This window comes from Pongo abelii, chromosome 9, assembly GCF_028885655.2.
Source record: "Pongo abelii isolate AG06213 chromosome 9, NHGRI_mPonAbe1-v2.0_pri, whole genome shotgun sequence".
NCBI lineage: Eukaryota > Metazoa > Chordata > Mammalia > Primates > Hominidae > Pongo > Pongo abelii.
In genome coordinates this window covers 98,136,606-98,156,113 of record NC_071994.2, presented here as the reverse complement: position 1 = coordinate 98,156,113, position 19,508 = coordinate 98,136,606, and the positions used below count along the sequence as shown (strand labels likewise).

At 33.5% G+C, this 19,508-nt stretch overlaps 1 protein-coding gene across 2 annotated transcripts in view; it reads left to right on the top strand.

Annotated features, from left to right (window-relative positions):
• The window catches only part of SESN3 (sestrin 3), a 66,286-nt gene that overhangs the window by 29,783 nt on the left and 16,995 nt on the right, over nt 1–19,508 (top strand). For both annotated transcript variants that reach the window (XM_009246969.3, XM_054524957.2), the window contains 5 exons: nt 8,586–8,651; nt 10,501–10,698; nt 12,141–12,323; nt 16,587–16,823; nt 17,483–17,657. In XM_009246969.3, coding sequence (XP_009245244.2) covers nt 8,586–8,651; nt 10,501–10,698; nt 12,141–12,323; nt 16,587–16,823; nt 17,483–17,657 — 859 coding nt within the window. The remainder of the gene's footprint in view (nt 1–8,585; nt 8,652–10,500; nt 10,699–12,140; nt 12,324–16,586; nt 16,824–17,482; nt 17,658–19,508) is intronic.

The window sequence follows — 19,508 nt, the reverse complement described above, 5'->3', positions numbered from 1 at the left end:
ATGATATATGTTAATAGCTATAAGAGAGAGAAACAATATAACTGAACCTTAAGAAAAATAAATGTAAAGCTTTCATAGGAAAGCTTGGGAGTTGGCAGGAGAGAAGGAAGACCAAAGGAGTTGGTATTTGAGACAGGGCTTAAAGGAAGTATGGATAGCATTTCAATAGAGAGAAAAAGGGAAGGCAGATCCTCAGGAATACACTGGTTGAAATATATCTAATTTCCACAGAGCACAGAAAAGACAAGTCATTTTAAAACTACCAATTACCTTTTAAATTTACAGGTGACTGTAGCTTTGATTTACGTCATTCTGTGGCATTACATGGAAAGTGGAAAAAGTGTGTTCTTTGTCACTTGCCTCTGGGTGACACTGGACATGAATGTGATTTTAGATTTATTTCCAGTTTAAAGGACTAACTAGTAGTATAGTGCTAATGGTGTAGCTTAAAGATTGTCCTATAGCATTTGTTCTTAATTATTTCCACCTTTGTAGATTTGTATAATTCTGGGGTCATACAGGGTTCTAGAGCTACCTTGAAGTGGTCCTTTTGTTTTTAGAAGCTTGTCACTCCATAGTCAGTGTATAAATATAACAACTTGTTTGCACTTTGAACAAGTTCACTATGTGTTCTAATGAGTAAAAATTAAGGGATTTTGTTACTAGCCAAGCAAAAGCTTATTTGGAAGCTCAGTTATACTGCACTGCAAATTAAACTCATTAGCTACCCTTTGCTATATGGATATACGTTTTTAATTCTTCATTCATTTTAATTCTTTCAGTGCTGGAATGAATCCATTCATCTTTAAATACTTAACTGCTTCTACTACAATGAGTACTACTGCCAGTTTCCACTAATAATAGCAGTACTCATGGCTGCCATTTCCAGAGTACTCACTAGGTGAGCTTGTGTAGCTTTGGGCTCACAGTTAGTAAAACAAGTAAAATTTATGTAATGGTTCTTACCAAATGGCACACCAAGATTTTTTTTTTTTCATGAAAGTTACTTAATCATAATATCTCATATTATTTCTTAGAACTCATTCTTTTGGAAAAGCAAAATAGAAAAACATACTGCTATGCAAATGACCATTATTACATAAAGCTGTAAAAACTAGACCAGAAGTTTACCTCATATGTACACCATTCTAAGGTTGAAGTAGTCAAAGATGAACAAGGTACTGACCAACCGGCCTACAAGGAACTGATGATTCAGTAGAGAGAGAGGAGGTAAAGAAATTGCTATAATACAGTTGATAACTCTAGTACTTTTGAGTGGAAATGTTTTGAGAATTCAAGTTAAAAATCGAATTTCATATGTATTGTTGAAGAAGGCTAGATTTCACACTATTAGTAACAAGATCTTTCCTATGTTCCTCAAATGACTCTATCCAGAGGTAAAACTGTTGCAGGAAGGACTTGATAGCCTTGGTTTTAATAGCTCAGTTAAAAGGAGTTCACTCTTAAAAAGTCTCAGGCCCTTAGGATTAGATGAGATTCCCCATTATGAAGGAGAATTTTGAGTGCTTTTTGGAGTGTCAGTGAATTTCTGACACCCCTGTAATATCTGCTGGGCTTCTGATCTTCAGTGGTTCCTTGAACCACTCTAGCTTCAAGTAAGAGAAGAGATGCTGGTGTAATTTAAAACATTCTCACTCCTGGTGCCATTGCCATTTTCTGCTTTTAGATCTTTTCTTATGGAATAATCTTGGATCTCAGTTATTATAATCTGGTGAACATCAATACATATTTTAATATGGTATAGAAGTCACATTTTTTTAAATTATCTTTTGGATTTTTCTTTTAGAGATAGTGGGAACTGAATTTATGTTCCAGCTAGTGACTGGCCTTTAAAGTTAAGTTTACTGTAAAAGTACCAATCCGTTATAATTCATTTAAAACCTGTTGTTTTCTCACCTAGGGTTACATCAGCATTATTTCGTAGCATAGAGCTGCCTGTTTGTACCTACTTTTTTGTCGTTGTTGTTGTTGCAGTGTTTCTGCCAAAATGGAACATCTATAACAATAAAAGGAGGGTCAAAAACTGAATTTACTATTTGTATAGACCATTTCAATTGGCTTTCTTACATTCGTACCTAAAAATTTTGTTTGGGGCATGTGTTTTGTATTTAAGACATTTTGTCATTGTAGTGTATTTAAAAAAGAATGTTGGCACTATTAAATTATCTTCTAAGGATATCTTTAAAAATTGTGGGGTTAGTGTTCTCTATGGAGTCAAATTTTACTTTACCAGAATATTTTATATGTTGAACAGATTTTCCTTAAAAAAAGATCCTTAAGTGTTTCTATGTAAATTAATTACACATTTTGCTCCCCTACAGAGATAAATTATAAGCAACATTTACATTTTAGTAGATAGAAATGTATGATTTTGCTTTTCTACTTTTAATAAAATACACTGAAAAATAAGTGAAAATTAATTTTAATAATTTATTTTAAAGCATTTAATAGCTTAAAGTGCAGCAATTAATTTTCTTTGGAAGTCAGTCTTTTAGGGGCAAGTAATTTGCTGATTACTCCTGAAGACTCAGAATTTTAAGAGTTTCTAACTTCCAAATACAAGGATCTTAATTTTCTGTTGGGATCAATTTATATCCTTTAAAGGGATCTAATAAGTCGCTTAGCTGTTAAGTGTCAAAATAAGTGATTTTCTAAATATAATTCATCCTCATCCTTTCAGTGTTTTGTTTTCCAGCAGATAATTACTTAATAGGCATAATCTCAACTGATGAATTTCAAGCGTAACTTTTTTCAGCTATAATGAGGTATCTGTAAAAATAAATTTTCCTAATGGTAACATTCTTGAGATTATAAACCTTACAAAATAATCTCTTAGAGTACATACAAGTGACACATAGAAAGTGTGAGTTCCTATTTTATAACTAGTTTTTTCTTGATTAAAATTACAGGATTTCATGAAAAACAGCTAATTCTGAAAACAAATCACGATAAAGTTATTACTGTTTAAAATTTCTTAAGTACTTTTATATTCCTTTTTTTAAACTCGTCAACATTTTAGATAATTTCTTTCATTCTTTTTAGTTAGTGATTTCAAAGTTGTCATCAAATTAAGACTGAAGAATGGTATCTCTCAACTTTTCTGTTATTAAGATTAATTGGTTGGTTTTATTGGGTTTTTCAGTTTTAACATTCAAATCAATCTTTTATTTCTATGAAAGTACTTTAGTACGTGTTTATTATGCCATGTTTATTCCTGATTTTGTAGCCATTTTATCTTTGCATTATCCTAGCAGCTGAACAATATTACAAAGCAACACTATACCGTAGAACTTTTGGCAATGGTAGAAATAGCCTAGATTCGCATTTTCCTGAATGGTATCCACTAGCCACATGTGGCTTTTAAATACTTGACATGTGGCTAGTGCAATTGAACTCTAAATTCTTAACTTTATTTAATGTTAATCAGCTTAAATTTCAATAGGCATATGTGGCTAGTGACAGCGAAAGAAACTCAAGGACTTGTTTTGGTTTTTCACAGAAATAAATAAGATTTATTATTTAAAAGCCATTATATAAGATTCACTAGATCTTTGACTAAATGATCAAACTCATTTATTCCCAAAAATAAGATAGTAGCTTTAGCTTAAATACTTAGAGAAAAACATAGCAATATTATTCCTCAAAATTAGTGCAGCCACTGCATATTTTCACTCATAGCATAGAACAATCCTTGAATTTTTCTAATCAAGTAGCATCTGTTGAGAAAATGTAGCTGTTTTAGTTTTGGGTTCCTTTTTTTTGACATTGAGGAAAATAAGCAGGAGAAAAATAAAAATATATTATGCTTTGTGTGTTTTACATTTTTATATGGTATCTTCTCAAAGCTTCCCAACAATGGGGAAAGCTACAGTCTAGAATTGATATTATTCTCACTTGTGAGGGGAAAGTTTTCTTGGCATGAGAGAAATCTTACAACTGAGTAGGGGGTGTGGAAAGGATGACTTAAAGATTTAGTTGGTAAAAGACAGTTATAGGATTTAGCAACCATTTGAATGCAGGCCCCTAAAATAAAGAGTCAAAGATAACTGTGAATCTGAGCCAGGGTTGCTGGTATGTATGGTGATTTTATAACCTACAGAGGAAAGTGAGGAGGAACAGCTGGTTTGAGATAGAAGATTCATTTTAAACATGTTGATTTTAAGGTGCTAATGCTGCATCCAGGTTATGTCACAAAATACCCAAAGCCAGACTGGAGGGCGGAGAAGAGCTAGCGAGTTTTCTAGATAAAAAAGATTCAGGAGGCAGTTGCATGGGTTGCTCATTTTCATATCATATGCCCTTATTTTTTCCTTCATCTGCTCCATTGTCTTCCCTACAATATAGTCACCATAACAAATTTGAGTAGAATTTTGTTTTGTGTAAAGAATATGGTAGCCATAGAAGAGAACATTGACTTGAAAGAATCAATATTTATAAGGAAGGAGTTGCAAGGAACATCTAGGAAACATAAAAGTAAATGATCAAAGAAGTTAGTGGGTTGGGTGGTAAAGTGTTATGGAAGCTCAGCAACTCGGGAGGCTGAGGCAGGAGAATCGCTTGAGCCTAGGAGGTGGAGGTTGCAGTGAGCCGAGATTGTGCCATTGCACTGCAGCCTGGGCAACAAGAGCGAAACTCTGTCTCAAAAAAAAAAGAAAAAGGAAGCCCAAAAAGGAGAGAGTTGCCCAGAAGGAGGTAGATTTGACTTGTGCAAAGAGGTAAGAAAGCAGGGGATTACATAGGGAGAATCTCAGCTGTGATCTAAAGACTGTGTTTACATAAAAAGCAAAAGGTAGAATGGTGGTTCCTAGACCTAGGGGTAGGGAGAAATGGGAGTTGTTGTTCAATGGGAATAAAATTTCAGTTACGCAAGATGAAAAAGTCCTAGACCTCTTCTGTACAACATCATGCATATAGTTAACAATACTGGGGTTGTACACTTAATTTAAAAGGGTAAACCTTGGATGTTATTTACTTATTTATTACCACAAGAAAGAAAGAAGGAAGGAAAGTGAGCGTGCCCTTGATACTTTTCTAGGGACTGTAATGTAAGCAGAAATTGAGACAAGGGTCCTTGGAACTGGCTGATAGTTTTTTTTCTTCCTAATTTGCCCAAACAGGACAAATTGGTTGATTGGTTCAGAGCATTTCTGCAATTACGCTAAAATGCTTCGTTCTGGGATTGAGTAGGTGACCATCAAATGAATAACTCTGCAGAGCAGTCATTTAGTATTTCAAAAAGTTATAAAAATGTCTGAAAATGCAATTTTAAAAAAGCAAAACCAAATGAGTCCAGAGCAGCACTGTCCAGTAGAACTGTCTGCAGTGGAAGATGGAAACATCTGCGCTGTCCTGTAGAGTACATGTGGTCCTATGTGGCTGCTGAGCATCTGAAATGTGGTTAATGTGGCTGAGAAACTGTGTTTTTTAACTTTATTTAATTTTAATTCATTTAAATTTAGCCATATGTGGCTGATGCTTACCACTTTGGGGAACGTAGGTCTAGAGACTTTAGAAAAGTTAGTATGAGTGAAGTAGGAACTTGGTCCTTGGACATTGGGGATTTGAAAGAAAGGCGGAGGAAAGGCATTATAATTTGACCAGAACTCTAGCTTATGGTCTTATCTTAAAAAAAAAAAAATCAATCTTTTGGATATAGTCCTATCCTATTTCTTTTGTATTTGATCTTACTGACTTTAAAAGCGTGCAGAGATAGAAAAGTGGGTGGAAACACATTTTCAGAATGAAATGTGTTTAGAGTAGAATTTATGAACTTTGATCATTTTTAAAATTGTATTTCACCTTCCTTTGAATAGACAGAGCAGCCAACTGAGACAACACAGTATTAGAGTCCTTGCCAGAAAAGATTCTCCTTATGCAGAAGCAGAAACTAGGCTGATCATTTCAAAAATGGCAACATTAAAAAATATAATTGAGGAAGAATACATGATGTTAAAAATTGTGTTAGTTTTCTTTTATGTTCAGTATATAAACAAATATTTTAGGTCAGGCCATATTTTATCTCTCCTGGACTATCACCAGAGCTTCCCAGCTGGGATTTTTCCCTCTCAGGCCCAGGGGCTACATCACCCTCAACAGTATTAAAAACACAGATCTGATCCACATCTCTGCTTAAGAACTTTTTACTACAAATAAGCATACGATAAAATGCTTCAAACACGTTTTTGAATGCTGCCTTTTACTTTTGAAATTAGTAAGTTAAGTGGACATTTTCTCAGCCGATGAAAATAAAATTGGTAAGACATTTTTGTTAGCATATTGGCAGTAAGTAACAAGAAGTTTAAAGATATTTATAACCCAAACCATAGTAAGTCCACTTCTGGGAATCTTCCTAAAGAAACTATCGTAAACACAACAAAATATATCCCAAGTCTCTTTATATGAAGGTGTTCATCACAGGATTACTTATAATAGTGAAAACTGTATATAACTAAAATGTTCAACAGTAGGAAAATGACTTAAGTAAATGATAATTGCTAAAATGATGTCTTCTTTCATCACTTTTTGTATGCAACTGCTATGGCATATGTCATAGGCCAGGTTGTATGCATTCTGCCAATCTAATTCTTATTTGTGTACTCACTGCCTAGCACATTGTAGATGCTCAATTAATGTTTGCTAAATAAATGAAGAAATCAGTGTTGACACAAATGAAATTGAGTTTAAGTTGCTTCTTTTCAATTGCTAAACACTAAGAGATGTTATATTCATTTAAATGCAGTACCTTTCAGTTCCATTTATAATGAAAATGTTTTTTCAGATTTAAATCTCTCCTGTTGGGGAAAATATTTAAAGTAATAATATCAAACATTTAAAGGTAAATTTAGTTGCTAACTGTATCAAATTGTGATTTTTATCAACAAATTTAATAAATCATTTTTTGTTTCCAAAATCCCATTGTCCATCTTAACGTGAAAGAGTTTATATTTTGCTCCCCCTACATGTTCTCTAAATTTTATGTATTTTTTATTATTTAAAGATTTCAATTTATCTCCCTGTTGAAATTTTTTTCCTCAAACCTCATAATTGTAATTTTTCCTCGTAATCAGTTTTTCCAGCTGCTTTGTTCATTTGAAATGAATAGTTGTCCAGAAAATTGCTTTTCATATACTACTTCATTAAGTTTTTTGTTGTGGTGGTTTTGTGAGATGAGGTCTCACTCTGTCACCCGGGCTGGAGTGCAGTGGTGCAATTACAGCTTACTTTAACCTCATAGTTCATTGAGTTATACAGAGAGTGTTCGAAATTTTTTTTTCTATATTTTATGGAGGCTAGCAAAAGGAAGAAACCTGTTATTTTCCTTTAAATTATCTTTCTGGGTAAGTCTAGATTTGGTTGACATAGACAAGAAATACCAATATTGGAATCCTGACTTCATCCTCTTAACATGTAGTCCTCCAGTGTACTTGACCAGGAGATTGAGGCCTTTGTCATCATTTTGTAAATATAACCTAGATGCCTAGTTATTTCTGAAACTTTACCAGGTTAAGAGTATTATTGTTTAATATATTTATTTCAATAGAACCCCCAAAATTGATGAAGATTGTGTGCAAAGCTCATGACGGCAGAGAGCATATCTGTTTTCCTCACCTTGTATCCTCAGTCTATCACAGTCTCTGATTAGGCTCTCAAAAAAATTATGTTAAATGCCTGACTGCCTACTTTCACCAATTTGTTTTGTAACTGGTTCCTAATGAAGTAAAGGATTTAAGAGATTTAAATAACTATTTTATGTTTGATAGGCTGTTTGATTTTAAGGACCAAAAAAGACTCAGGTTACCTAGTAATGGGGGGAGAAAGGGAGGGTGAGAAGAAGGACCCTATTCTCTGATTTGAATTTTTATGGCTTATATCGCACTTAAATGAGGATACTAAAATACTTTTCAATTTTAAAAAGTTAACAAATTTTTAAAAACTTAAAAAAAATCAGCATTCAGACATACCATTGGCAATCTGTCACTTGTTAATATCACTAATAGAATAGCAAGTGGAACAATAAGAATTACTATATTCCCCATTCTTTATATTGAACTAACCTCTCCTTCTCTAATTTTTACATTTTTCTTAAAGTTTCAAAACTTCATATTAGATATGCTTATTGCTATTTTAGGGAAAAAAAGCAGACTGGGTAATTGCTTTGAAGGGTTGTTATGTAATCCTCTTTGAATTTAACCTTTTATTTAGTTTTCAAATTGATGTCTAACAGTTTACTACTATAAAACACTATTTTATTATGGAGGTTAATGGTTTTCAGGCATGTCAGATGTGGGCTTAAAGTTTATGGTGTAGACTGTGACTAAGGGGTATGACATTTTGAGGAGGCTGTGCTGCACTTAGCACTATGGTAGGTGTTTGCCCCATTATCTCATCCATACAGTGGCCCTATGGGTTTTCTTTGATCTGAGACCCAACACTTATTCTGGTCTCACATAATTTAATTTAATTATTTATTCTCTTTATTTTAGTACCTTAGCAATAAATGTGTACAAATTTAACATTTCTTAGAAAGTCATCATTAATACATAAAACTTTTCTTTTAAAAATAGGATAAAAGAATCAGAGTGTCTCAACCCTTGACAAGAGGACCAAGTGCCTTTATTCCAGAGAAGGAAGTAAGTTTATCTGTCTTAAAATATAAAAAGTAAGATTTAAAAATAACTTAACTGTATCAAAGAATATCTGTTGTTAATATGAAAGTAGGAATGAATTTTGCTCTTGACTTTCTTGTTCACATGTCAGAAAACCATGGAGATATTTTCTTTTCAGCTTCACAAATATTTAGAGTGCCGATTATTGTCTTAAAAGAAGGGACTAGTAGAAATAGAATAATACCAGATCATTGCCAGAGTCAACAGTTCTTTCATCATCAGATCACCTTTTTAGTGACCTTCCCACCTAAGTGCAAATCCAAAGTGACAGTAACATTTTGGGAGCTCAGTGACAATAGCTGATCTGGGTGAGGATGATGCACCATGCACTGGAGAAGCTGTCCTGCTTATGCCTATTTTCCTCAGATAGCTTGGGGCTGCTCTAAATTGCCTACTACATATAAAGACTTCCTGAAGCATAGTCATTTTTCACAGTATATATGTGAGGATAATCTGGTTTTTAGGATCTATTGCATCATATGAATCTATTAATGAATCTTAGGCATCCAGTTAGAAGAAACTTATGCTGGGGAAAGCAAAACAAAAATAACAAATATTCTACTTCTAATTATATGTGGTTCATCTAGATTCCATTATATTTTTAACTATCTTGGTCCCTGTAGTTGACAAAATGGTGGGGAAGTGAGCAAATCAAAGTATACTTGGCTCCATAATGAGTTACACCATTGTAGTTAACATTTCCTCACAATTTATACTTTTCAAACATTATGTTTCCTTTGGGATTAAATTTCCCTAAGTCAGTAGTGTCTTTGTATAATGTGTACTTATTTTTCAGACTGCGAAGCCAGCTCTGAAGAGTAAACAGTTTCTTAATAGCAGTGTGAATGTTTGGAAAGACCATTAGTTTGGGTTTTAGGGGATCTGGATTCTAGATCAGACTCTGCTATTAATAAAGTGCATGAGCTTGAATTTAATCTTAAATCTGTTTCCTTATCTCTAAAATAAGTCTAGAACTCCAATTCTGAAATACAAATAAACAGTGAACCACTCTTAGAATTATGCATCTCATGTCCATTAACTCCCACAGGGTTGAGTCTTTCTACAAGGTGCTAATAAACTCTTAACACCTTCAGAACCAGTTCTTGGTGTGATGCCCAAACTGTCATTGTGTATGAAGCTATATATAAATAATCTATTTTTGAGAAAACTCTTTTGATTTCCTAGGATGGAGAATGTCCATTTTAATAACTTGCCTTGTTTTTAGTAATTAATATTGTTAGGCTCAAAATAGGAATGACAGTATTCTGGTGTCCTCATTAATTTTTCAATTAACACTTTTCTAAAAATTATTATATATGCCTTTGTCCCTGAAGACTTGAGAAAGTTTTTTTTATGTTAAATCACAAAAGCAAGCAAAGGATTAGACTGAAAATATTAGTTTAAAAATGATGTGCTTCATAGGCTGATGAGATGAAATTGTAAATATATGTAACCAGATGCTGCTGCTTGTGCTTTACCACACATTGGTGTGACAATGGCCAGGCAAATGGACCCTGAAGAATCTACCTAATATGCCTAGCAAAACAGATGGAAGCTTCTTTTCTTCATTCATAGCTGTGTGTATAATGTTTGATAATTTAACATTTGTTGTTTAATAAATTGTGGTACCAGAGCCAAAAATGAATGGTGCTTTCTTTTTTTATTTCTGTTTCCAGTATGAGCAACTGCATAATTTCAGTGTCTGTTAATATCAAATGAATATTCATTTGCTTCAATAGTGGCATAATTTATGTAAACCAAGGGTGTGTTTATGTCTCAATAGTCATTTTGTTTTGTGTTTCTTGGTTATCAGGTTGTCCAAGCAAACACAGTGGATGAACGTACTAACTTTCTTGTGGAAGAATACTCTACATCCGGTCGTCTGGACAACATCACACAGGTTATGAGTTTACACACTCAGTACCTGGAGTCTTTCTTGCGGAGCCAGTTTTACATGTTGCGCATGGATGGTCCCCTTCCTCTACCATACAGGCACTATATTGCAATAATGGTGGGTGCTTATTTTCCTATGTTCACATAACACCTTCCTCACTTATTCTTTCTCCCTTCCAAAATAGGCGTGTGTCCTTGTGTGTGTATAGAGCTAAGTATAATTTATGGACATAAGAACTGAAGAAGCCTATGGCCTTTTGGATACCAAGTGTCTTGGGTACATTTGGAATATGTTAAGCCACTTAATGCACTGAATGTTTCTCATTTAATTTTCAGTAAAATCATTTTTCATATTTAATCTCTTACAAATAAAGATGCTTATAGCATGCAAAATAATACCCCACAAGTTTTGTCTTTGCTCTTGATATCTTGTTTTTATACAAACACAAATTGTTTGTGACATTTTTCTTAGTAATTTTATACATAAAGAATATCACTAATTTGGCCAAGTAAGAGGAAAGTATCAGTCAGCATTAATGGAGAATCTGAATGAGAGAAGAATTTTTGAATGAATTATAACACTTCTAAGTATAGTTCTGATTACAAACTGGTTAACTAGTTATTCACAGGCAATAGAGGTCATGGAGGAGAATTACAAAGTTTTGTGTGTATTGGACTTTAATGGAGGAAAAGAAGAACAAGAACATAATGAAAGTGCTATATATTTGGAGAAGTTGGGGAAGAAGCTGGGCTGACAGGGCTGGCATAACTAGCCAGGAGTTAGCAGATTAAGTTTGACCACGTTTGATTTGATTGTCTTTTTTATAGTCTCACTGAACTTTTACACAACAACAAAAAGCAACATTGCATGTTTTATTGAATGATGAACTTCACTGAGGCTGTAATTTTAGCTTAAGGTTTTGATGACACTAAGGCTGAAAGCAGACTTAGAATGCTTGTAAAATATGGAGAAATAAGATGTAGAGAATAGAAAGAATAAAATAATACTGTTTTACTGAGAAGCAGCCCTGAGGAAAAAAGAGGTCAATTGAGGGCTGATTCTGACTGCATAGGAAGAAAAGGGTCAGTGAGCTTCCATGTCATCTAAGTAGGAAGATGTGTACAAATATGACTGAAGTCACATTTATCTTAAAGAGGATAAGAGAAGTAATCAAATTAGGATGAATCCTGAGTTGTTAGAATGTAAGTTAATGAGATTTTATTATGTTTTAAGTAGAATATAATAGGTATATTTGTCATATTGAAATGGACCTGTATTTCCTATTCATAGCTAGAAAGTAGGCTGTGGCCTAAGCTATACCAACTTCCAGACAAGGAAATAATTGGCTTAATGTGGCAATTATTTGCTTATACAAGTATCAGCTTCATGTATTGAATCTATTACATCATTATGATGGATGTTTTAGAAAAAGGATTCTGTAAGAAAAGAGGTACTGGCTATAAAAATCATTAGCTCCATCTGAATTATTTGTTTAGAAATAGTGGAAAGAAACTCTACTGTGATTCTTTTATCAATGAATTTTTTTCTTTGTGCTTTAGGCTGCAGCTAGACATCAGTGTTCTTACTTAATAAACATGCATGTGGATGAATTTTTAAAGACTGGAGGTATTGCTGAGTGGTTGAATGGTTTGGAATATGTGCCACAAAGACTGAAAAATCTTAATGAAATTAATAAGCTGCTAGCACATCGACCTTGGCTGATCACAAAAGAGCACATTCAGGTACTGAATGTTTCTTTGAAATAAAAAGGAATTTGCTTAGGACTTAATTATAATATGTGTATATTAGGAACTTGGAACATAAATAATAGTGTCTTAGTATGTGTAGAAAAGATAAGTTTAGAAAGTCGGTTTAATTTAAGCACAAATGAATATTTCTCCTCTTTAAGTAATCATTCTACAGTACTTTGGTGAATGGCTATGAGAAAATTTGGTTTCTATTTTTAAGTAGTAGATAGACTAAAGAAAATACACTAGCATGATAGGATGCCTGAGATCTAGTCTGTACTCTGTTACAAGTTTGTGTCCTTTTAGTAAATTAACTTCTATGGGCCTCAGTTCTCCCTTCTACAGAATGAGGGAGCTGGATTAAATGAGTTTTAAACTTTTTTATAGTTCTAACATTTCATAAGTTTTAGATTCTCAAAAAATGATTTTGCAAATAAAAAAGTGATTTGCCAGCTGGTGTGTGAATGCTTAAATGCCTTTTAAAACTAGAGCTTAGACGAGAAATAGAGTTGTCGTGATTGACTAAGAGCACTTGTATTTCTGAAGGCGCTTCCATTAAAGGCCTACAGGGTGAGGTCATTATTCAATATGCTTAGCACTATTCTTGGCACGTGGTAACTATTCAATACATGGGACCTATCATCTAAATTCTCAGTGGAAACCTTTGTTATTTAAAATCTCTGTTCCTAATGCATAGAAATGTCCTTGGTTTTTGGATCCTCTTGTTAGACTACATTTTTGTTATTTGCCCTTTCAACCAAACATAGTGTTTATCAATCTGCATACTCTCAGATTTTGATGATGTATCTGGGAAACTATGAAGCACGATGCTGTCTTAAGAGTTATGTTCTGATTTGATAATATGTTAGCTAGATAGGGGAATTAATCATTGTTTTTAATGTCATATCTTAATTACTTTGTGCCAGATACTTTGATGGGTAAAGATAAAGACCCTGCCTATAGATTTGCTTGGGGTCTAGGGGAGAAGAAGAACGGGGTAATGACAATAATCACAGCACAACAGGGTATGAATGTATGAATAAAGAGAATGGGACCAGAAAGTTTATTTTCTGAAAGAGGTAACATTTGAGCTAGGTCTTGAAGAATAAGTGGGAGTTTTCAAGTAGAGCAGGGCATTTCAAAGAAAGAATAGAGTATTTAATATTATGGTATATTGGAAGAATAGCCAACAGTTTCAGATTATTGAAGTGTAGCAATGTTTATGTAAGGTGGGAACTGGGAAGAATTGAGATCATATTGTATGACCCAGTGAATACTGTATTAAATAATTTGTATTTTATTCTCAGAAAGTTATGGTCTTCAGGGTTATATTATGGTACTCAGGAGGTACACAAGAAAATTTTCCAAAATATTAACAGAATATTTGTGTATGTGTGTATATTCTTATCTCTTTCTTATAAATTTTTGTATTTGTGTATTTTGTTTTTATTACAGTACACATATATAAATATTCTATATAAAATATATTTTATGTGTATAAATTTACAAATAAATATACATAATATCTGGGGTTGGACCTTTCCCAATTGTTACATTTGGAAGTACATTTGATCACAAGAGCTTGGAGATCAATATGATAGAGAATCGAGAATCATTAAAGGTTTTTGTGCCAAGTTGTAATATAAATATATTAGGTGATTTAGAAGATAAATTACAGATTGTACAGACTGGAAGCAGTAGACCAGTCATAGTACTACACCTGAGAGGTGATTTTTTTTTTTTTTAAAGCCATGGGAGATACATAGGAAGGATAAGATTCTAGTAATGATTCTGCATGAGAATAAGTAGGACTTTGGTGACTGGCAGGATGTGAGGATGGAGAAAGTGGGTGGGACAAGAGAGTGACTAAGGTGTCCTTCTTCATGACATGAGCATATACAGGTGACAACAACTAAAAATGACATCCACAAAGTGATGTCCACTTACTAAAGGAAATACAGGTCTGTAACTCAAGATAAAATGTGAGTTAAAAGTAAAATTGGATAGTTGTTTACAGATAAGCAAAGGTCAGGTTGAAGGAATGAATGGCCCATCCAGGGAGATACTGTACCAAGGAAGGAAGATTGTGGAGGGAATACAGCAATAGAGAAAGATCTTTCTCAGGGTAGCAAGTATACTTCCCTCCCCAAAATGTGGAATTGTTGAAGCCAAGAGAGATTAATGTCAAGAAGGGAGAAAGTAAACAATGTAAATTCTGCAGAGATCAAATAAGGACTAAAAAGAAATAGTCAAATTTGGCCATTTGGAAGGTCATGTGTAATCTTAGTAAATGTAGCTTCAGGAGTTTGCTTGAAAAAGAAACCAGATTGTAATGAATTTTTAAAAGTAGAAATGAATGTGAGGCAAGAAATTAGAGATGGTGAGTGTTGGCTGTCCTTTCAGGTTTAATGATAATCCTGTAAAGATTGGTGAGGGCATTGTAAATTCTAACAATCCTTTTGGAAAGCTCTTTGGCAGTATTATCAAAAGTCATAAAAATATTACTACACTTTGTTCTAAAAATCCTATTAGGAAATGTTTCTAAAATAAGAACAAAACTATAGTATGAAGATGCTATTTATAGAAGCAAATAAATTTAGAATATGAATAATGGTATAGGAAAGGATAAGTAGTTATATACATCTATTGACATACAGGAGAGGCCTTGCTTAAAAATTAATATGGCAGTGTGGCCTAATGAAAAATGAACATGCCAAAATGTCAAAGTTGAACATCAGAAAAATATAAATATATGTTGTTATAACTATATAATTGCTTATAAAAAATAAAAGAAAATACGTAAAAGTTAGAGTGGTAGAATTTTTTTCAGTCAATATTGCAGCCATTTAGTATATTTTGTGGCTACAAGGTTAGGTACATACAGATGTAAAGTAAGTATATTTTTCTGGGGTATATTCTTTTATTATTCAATAATGACCCTCTTTATTTACATTATTACAGATTGTAATAATGATATTTTTGTCTTAAGATCACTTTTTAAATTTTATTTTTTAATTAACAAATAATTGTCCATATCCATGGGGTACATAGTGATATTTTGATAACATATAATATACAGTGACCAGATTAATTAGGATACCCATCACCTCAAACATTTATTATTTCTTTGTGTTGGGAATGTTCAATATCCTCCCTCTAGCTATTTGAAACTGTATGTTATTGTTAACTATAGTCATCCTACAGTGGTATGGAACACTAGAATTTATTCCTTCTATCTAGCTATAATTTTGTTCTTTAACAGATCTTTTCCTATCTCCCCTGGCCATAGGATGATAGAATTTGACTGATTTTCTTTTCTTTTCTGTGAGCTTTTGGTAATATATTAAATTATATATGGTGTGTAGTTAAACAGTGGGTAGTAAAGCAAAAGAAAGCAGTTTTATTTTTGTTTTGTTTTGTTTTGTTTTGTTTTAGCCATTAAGTAAGCCAAATGAAAGTTTTAGATTTGGAAGGAGGGAAAGAGAGGGATGAGATTCTCCCTCACATACACCACACACACACACATACCACACACACACACACACACACACACAGTGAGAGATAGAGAGAGAAAGGGAGAGAAAATGAACACCGATGGGAAAGAATCCCTGATGGATTAATTGGTGGAATTCACTCTTGGACAAAGTGGAGGAATTACTGTTTTTAATGACTTCATTTGTGATCCATCATTCAGCCGGAGGATCAAGTGAAATACAGAATATGAAAAAGTGCTTGGACATTTTTTAAATTCTTATTCAGATGTGAGGTGGTAGTATTCTACAATTTCTGTCATCTGCTGCAGGGTCTTTCTCCATTAGAAGGTATCTAAAGGATAACTGAAACTTGACTTGCTGAATTGGGGTTTTTCATGATTTTGTAAGATGAAGTTTCCAATACACCTTAAAATGAATGGTTTTGTTCGATAATCTTTAAAGTCCTATCTAGCTCCAGTGTTCTTTGATTTTCTAAAAGTATTTCACTAAAATAGCATACTATATAAAAAATGCTTTTGAAGCAGAAGATTTATTGTATAATAAGGGATTTAGAAGACACTACAATGTAATTATATTGTTAGGTATGATAGTTTTAATGGCGCATTGGCCAAAATCATATCTTTAACATGTGAAACATTTTTAAAAGAGAGTTTTAAGTTTTATTACTCTAAGTGGATATATGAAAATTGGTAGATTTTCATTGAAATTGCTTTGTAGCATTCTAGAATTTTTATATTTGCTCTGATTTGCTTTCTCATTTCAGAAACTTGTCAAAACTGGAGAAAATAATTGGTCTTTGCCTGAACTGGTACATGCTGTGGTCCTCCTGGCACATTATCATGCTTTGGCAAGCTTTGTTTTTGGTAGTGGTATCAATCCAGAGAGAGATCCAGAAATCTCCAATGGATTCAGGCTAATATCAGTCAACAATTTCTGCGTTTGTGATCTTGCTAATGACAACAACATAGAGAATGCATCTCTTTCAGGCAGCAACTTTGGGGTTAGTTTTCTTAGCTATTTTTCTTTACTATTTTTGCTTTAAACTTCTAATATTAAAAATATCTAGAGAGAATTTTTCTCCAATTAGATAGGATATTATATACTTAAAATATTTTTGCATAATTTTTATTACTGTAAAAATTTGGTACCTGAAGTTCTGATTTATTTTAAAGAGGCTTTTAAAGCAAATACATATTGCTGCAAATCATAAAGACTAAACAGTGATGCATTCTAGTGATCATAGGCTTTTAATGTTAGACCCTTTGGACAGTAGATCCCAAAACAATATACTTGTATGTATAAGATGCTGGAACAACCAGTGGAAAACATATCTTATGACAGAAAAAAGTAAAACAATTGTACTGCCTCATTTTTTAAACTAAACTATAATATTTAATATATACCAAATGCTAGAATTGTAGATTTTATACACACACATATATACTTATAAACATATATATTTATAACTGAAAAAAAACCATACTTCTGAAAATGTTGGAATCTGTCATGATTTCCTTTGAAATTGGTGAAAAACCGACTTAAGAACTTCATAACTGTGCCTGTTCCGCTGTACATAGTAAGGTGACATTTGGAGATGGAGATATTTACTGGAATACTTTTAGTATGAATAGCACCCAACATTATCTTATCTGTTTCCAGATTGTGGATTCTCTAAGTGAGCTAGAGGCCTTAATGGAAAGGATGAAAAGACTTCAAGAAGAAAGGGAAGATGAAGAGGCGTCTCAGGAAGAAATGAGCACTCGTTTTGAAAAGGAGAAGAAAGAAAGTCTTTTTGTGGTCTCTGGAGATACTTTTCATTCATTTCCTCATTCAGGTGCTTTTTTGCACTTTTTGCCTTTTAGTTGTTCTTAGAACCCTGACAGGGCAACTTCAGTGTTTTCCATATGGATATGTAAAAATGATTCTGCTACCATCTTTCTCTTATGTAGTTCTCCTCTTCTATCTTACCCTCATGCTATTGCTTTCCCTCAGGCTGGTTCATCCTTGAATGTATTTCAGATTGAGTTGAGAGAAACTTTCAGCTTCGTAGTTCATACTCTGTCCTGGATAAAATGTTATTTAAAGCAGATCGGTTACTTATAAAGTTAGATAGGCATATTTAATTTATCCTACTTTTGTGATTTTTTTAAAATGATAAGTGAAATATTGTTTCAATAGATAAAATTTTAAAACTGCCTTTTTTGTAGGTGGGGTGTGTGTGGGAAGATTATTCTCACACTGCTGCTTTTCCAGATTAGTTCTAAAATTACACTGCATTTGCATTTACATTTCTTTGGAATTCTATAAAAATGTATTATTTAGGTCATTTTCTTAGATTGAATTTGGAGGAATTCATCCTGTGTTAAAAGCTGAGATTCTTTGCTGTAGTCTTGAAAACAGTTTTTCTAATACTCGAAGAGACTGAAATAGGAAGTAAACTTTTCAATTATAACTAAAAAGATATTGAACACCACATAGTAAATGATATTAAAATAGCATAGACTCAATACAAAGTTTAAACTCTTTAAAAGTAATCTATATGCATAACATTTTTTTTTTTTTTTGAGACAGAGTCTTGCCCTGTCACCCAGGCTGGAGTTCAGTGACGTGGTCTTGGCTCACTGCAACCTCCGTCTCCTAGGTTCAAGCGGTTCTCTTGTCTCAGCCTCCTGAGTAGCTGGGATCACACATAACATATTTTTAAAAAATAGAGTTCTGTTGATCTAAAGAGGCCTTCAAAACTACTGCCTGTCTTAAAACTCATCAATCTCATAAATTTTGAGAATTGTTTCAGCCATAACTTGTTAATGTTAAACATAAAACATTAATCAGTAGTTCTCAGTTTTACCAGGAAGAACAAGAACCCTTTTTATCGTTTCTCCTGATGATCTTTTTTATGAAAAATTTTACCTACCAAATTGAGTAACCATTTTAATCCTTTCAATTAATTTAATCCATTGAAGATTACTGTCACTGAAATCAGAGCCTCTAGTCAGCAGGAAATTCCAAACAAAGAAACCTAGTATTTTGATTATTGGTTTAATATTCACTCTGCAAACAGTTATTGAGTACCTGATAGAGTTTCAGCATGGTGTTAGGTACTAAGGTTTTAAGGTTAAATAAGGCATGATTCCTGCTCTCAGGGCACTCTCATTCTAGTAGCAAAAAAAAATAATTGTAACTCATAGCAGAATGTGAAAGATAGGAGCCTAGAAGAGGGCACTGAACCCAGTCTTGATAGGCAAAGGGTGTAGGCAGAAGAGGAACCTAGAGGAAGAATGCCTGCAGCCCTTGGCTCTAAGATAAATCTTAACCCAGTTGAGTGTGAGGAAGTCAGGTAATGACTGAGGGGCACAGGAGGACATGGTAAACAGCATCCAGGGCCAAGCAAAGGCACGATGGTAAGGAAACAGGATGCTGGGTCCAAGAACAAGTGGTTCTGTGTTGTTAGGACGTACATCATCAAACAGGTAGTGTAAAGAGAAATCTGGTTAGGTAGAGTCCCCACTGTAAGGATCTTGCTAACCTTAAGAAATATGTAACCTCCCATATTTTGGACATTTTGAGTAGAGATGTGTATAAAACAACCAGTCTGGAAATGTCTTGCGCAGCACTTCTCAAACTTCAGTGTTCATGAGTCACTTGGGGAATCTTGTTGAGATGCAGAAGTTGAATCAGTCAGTTT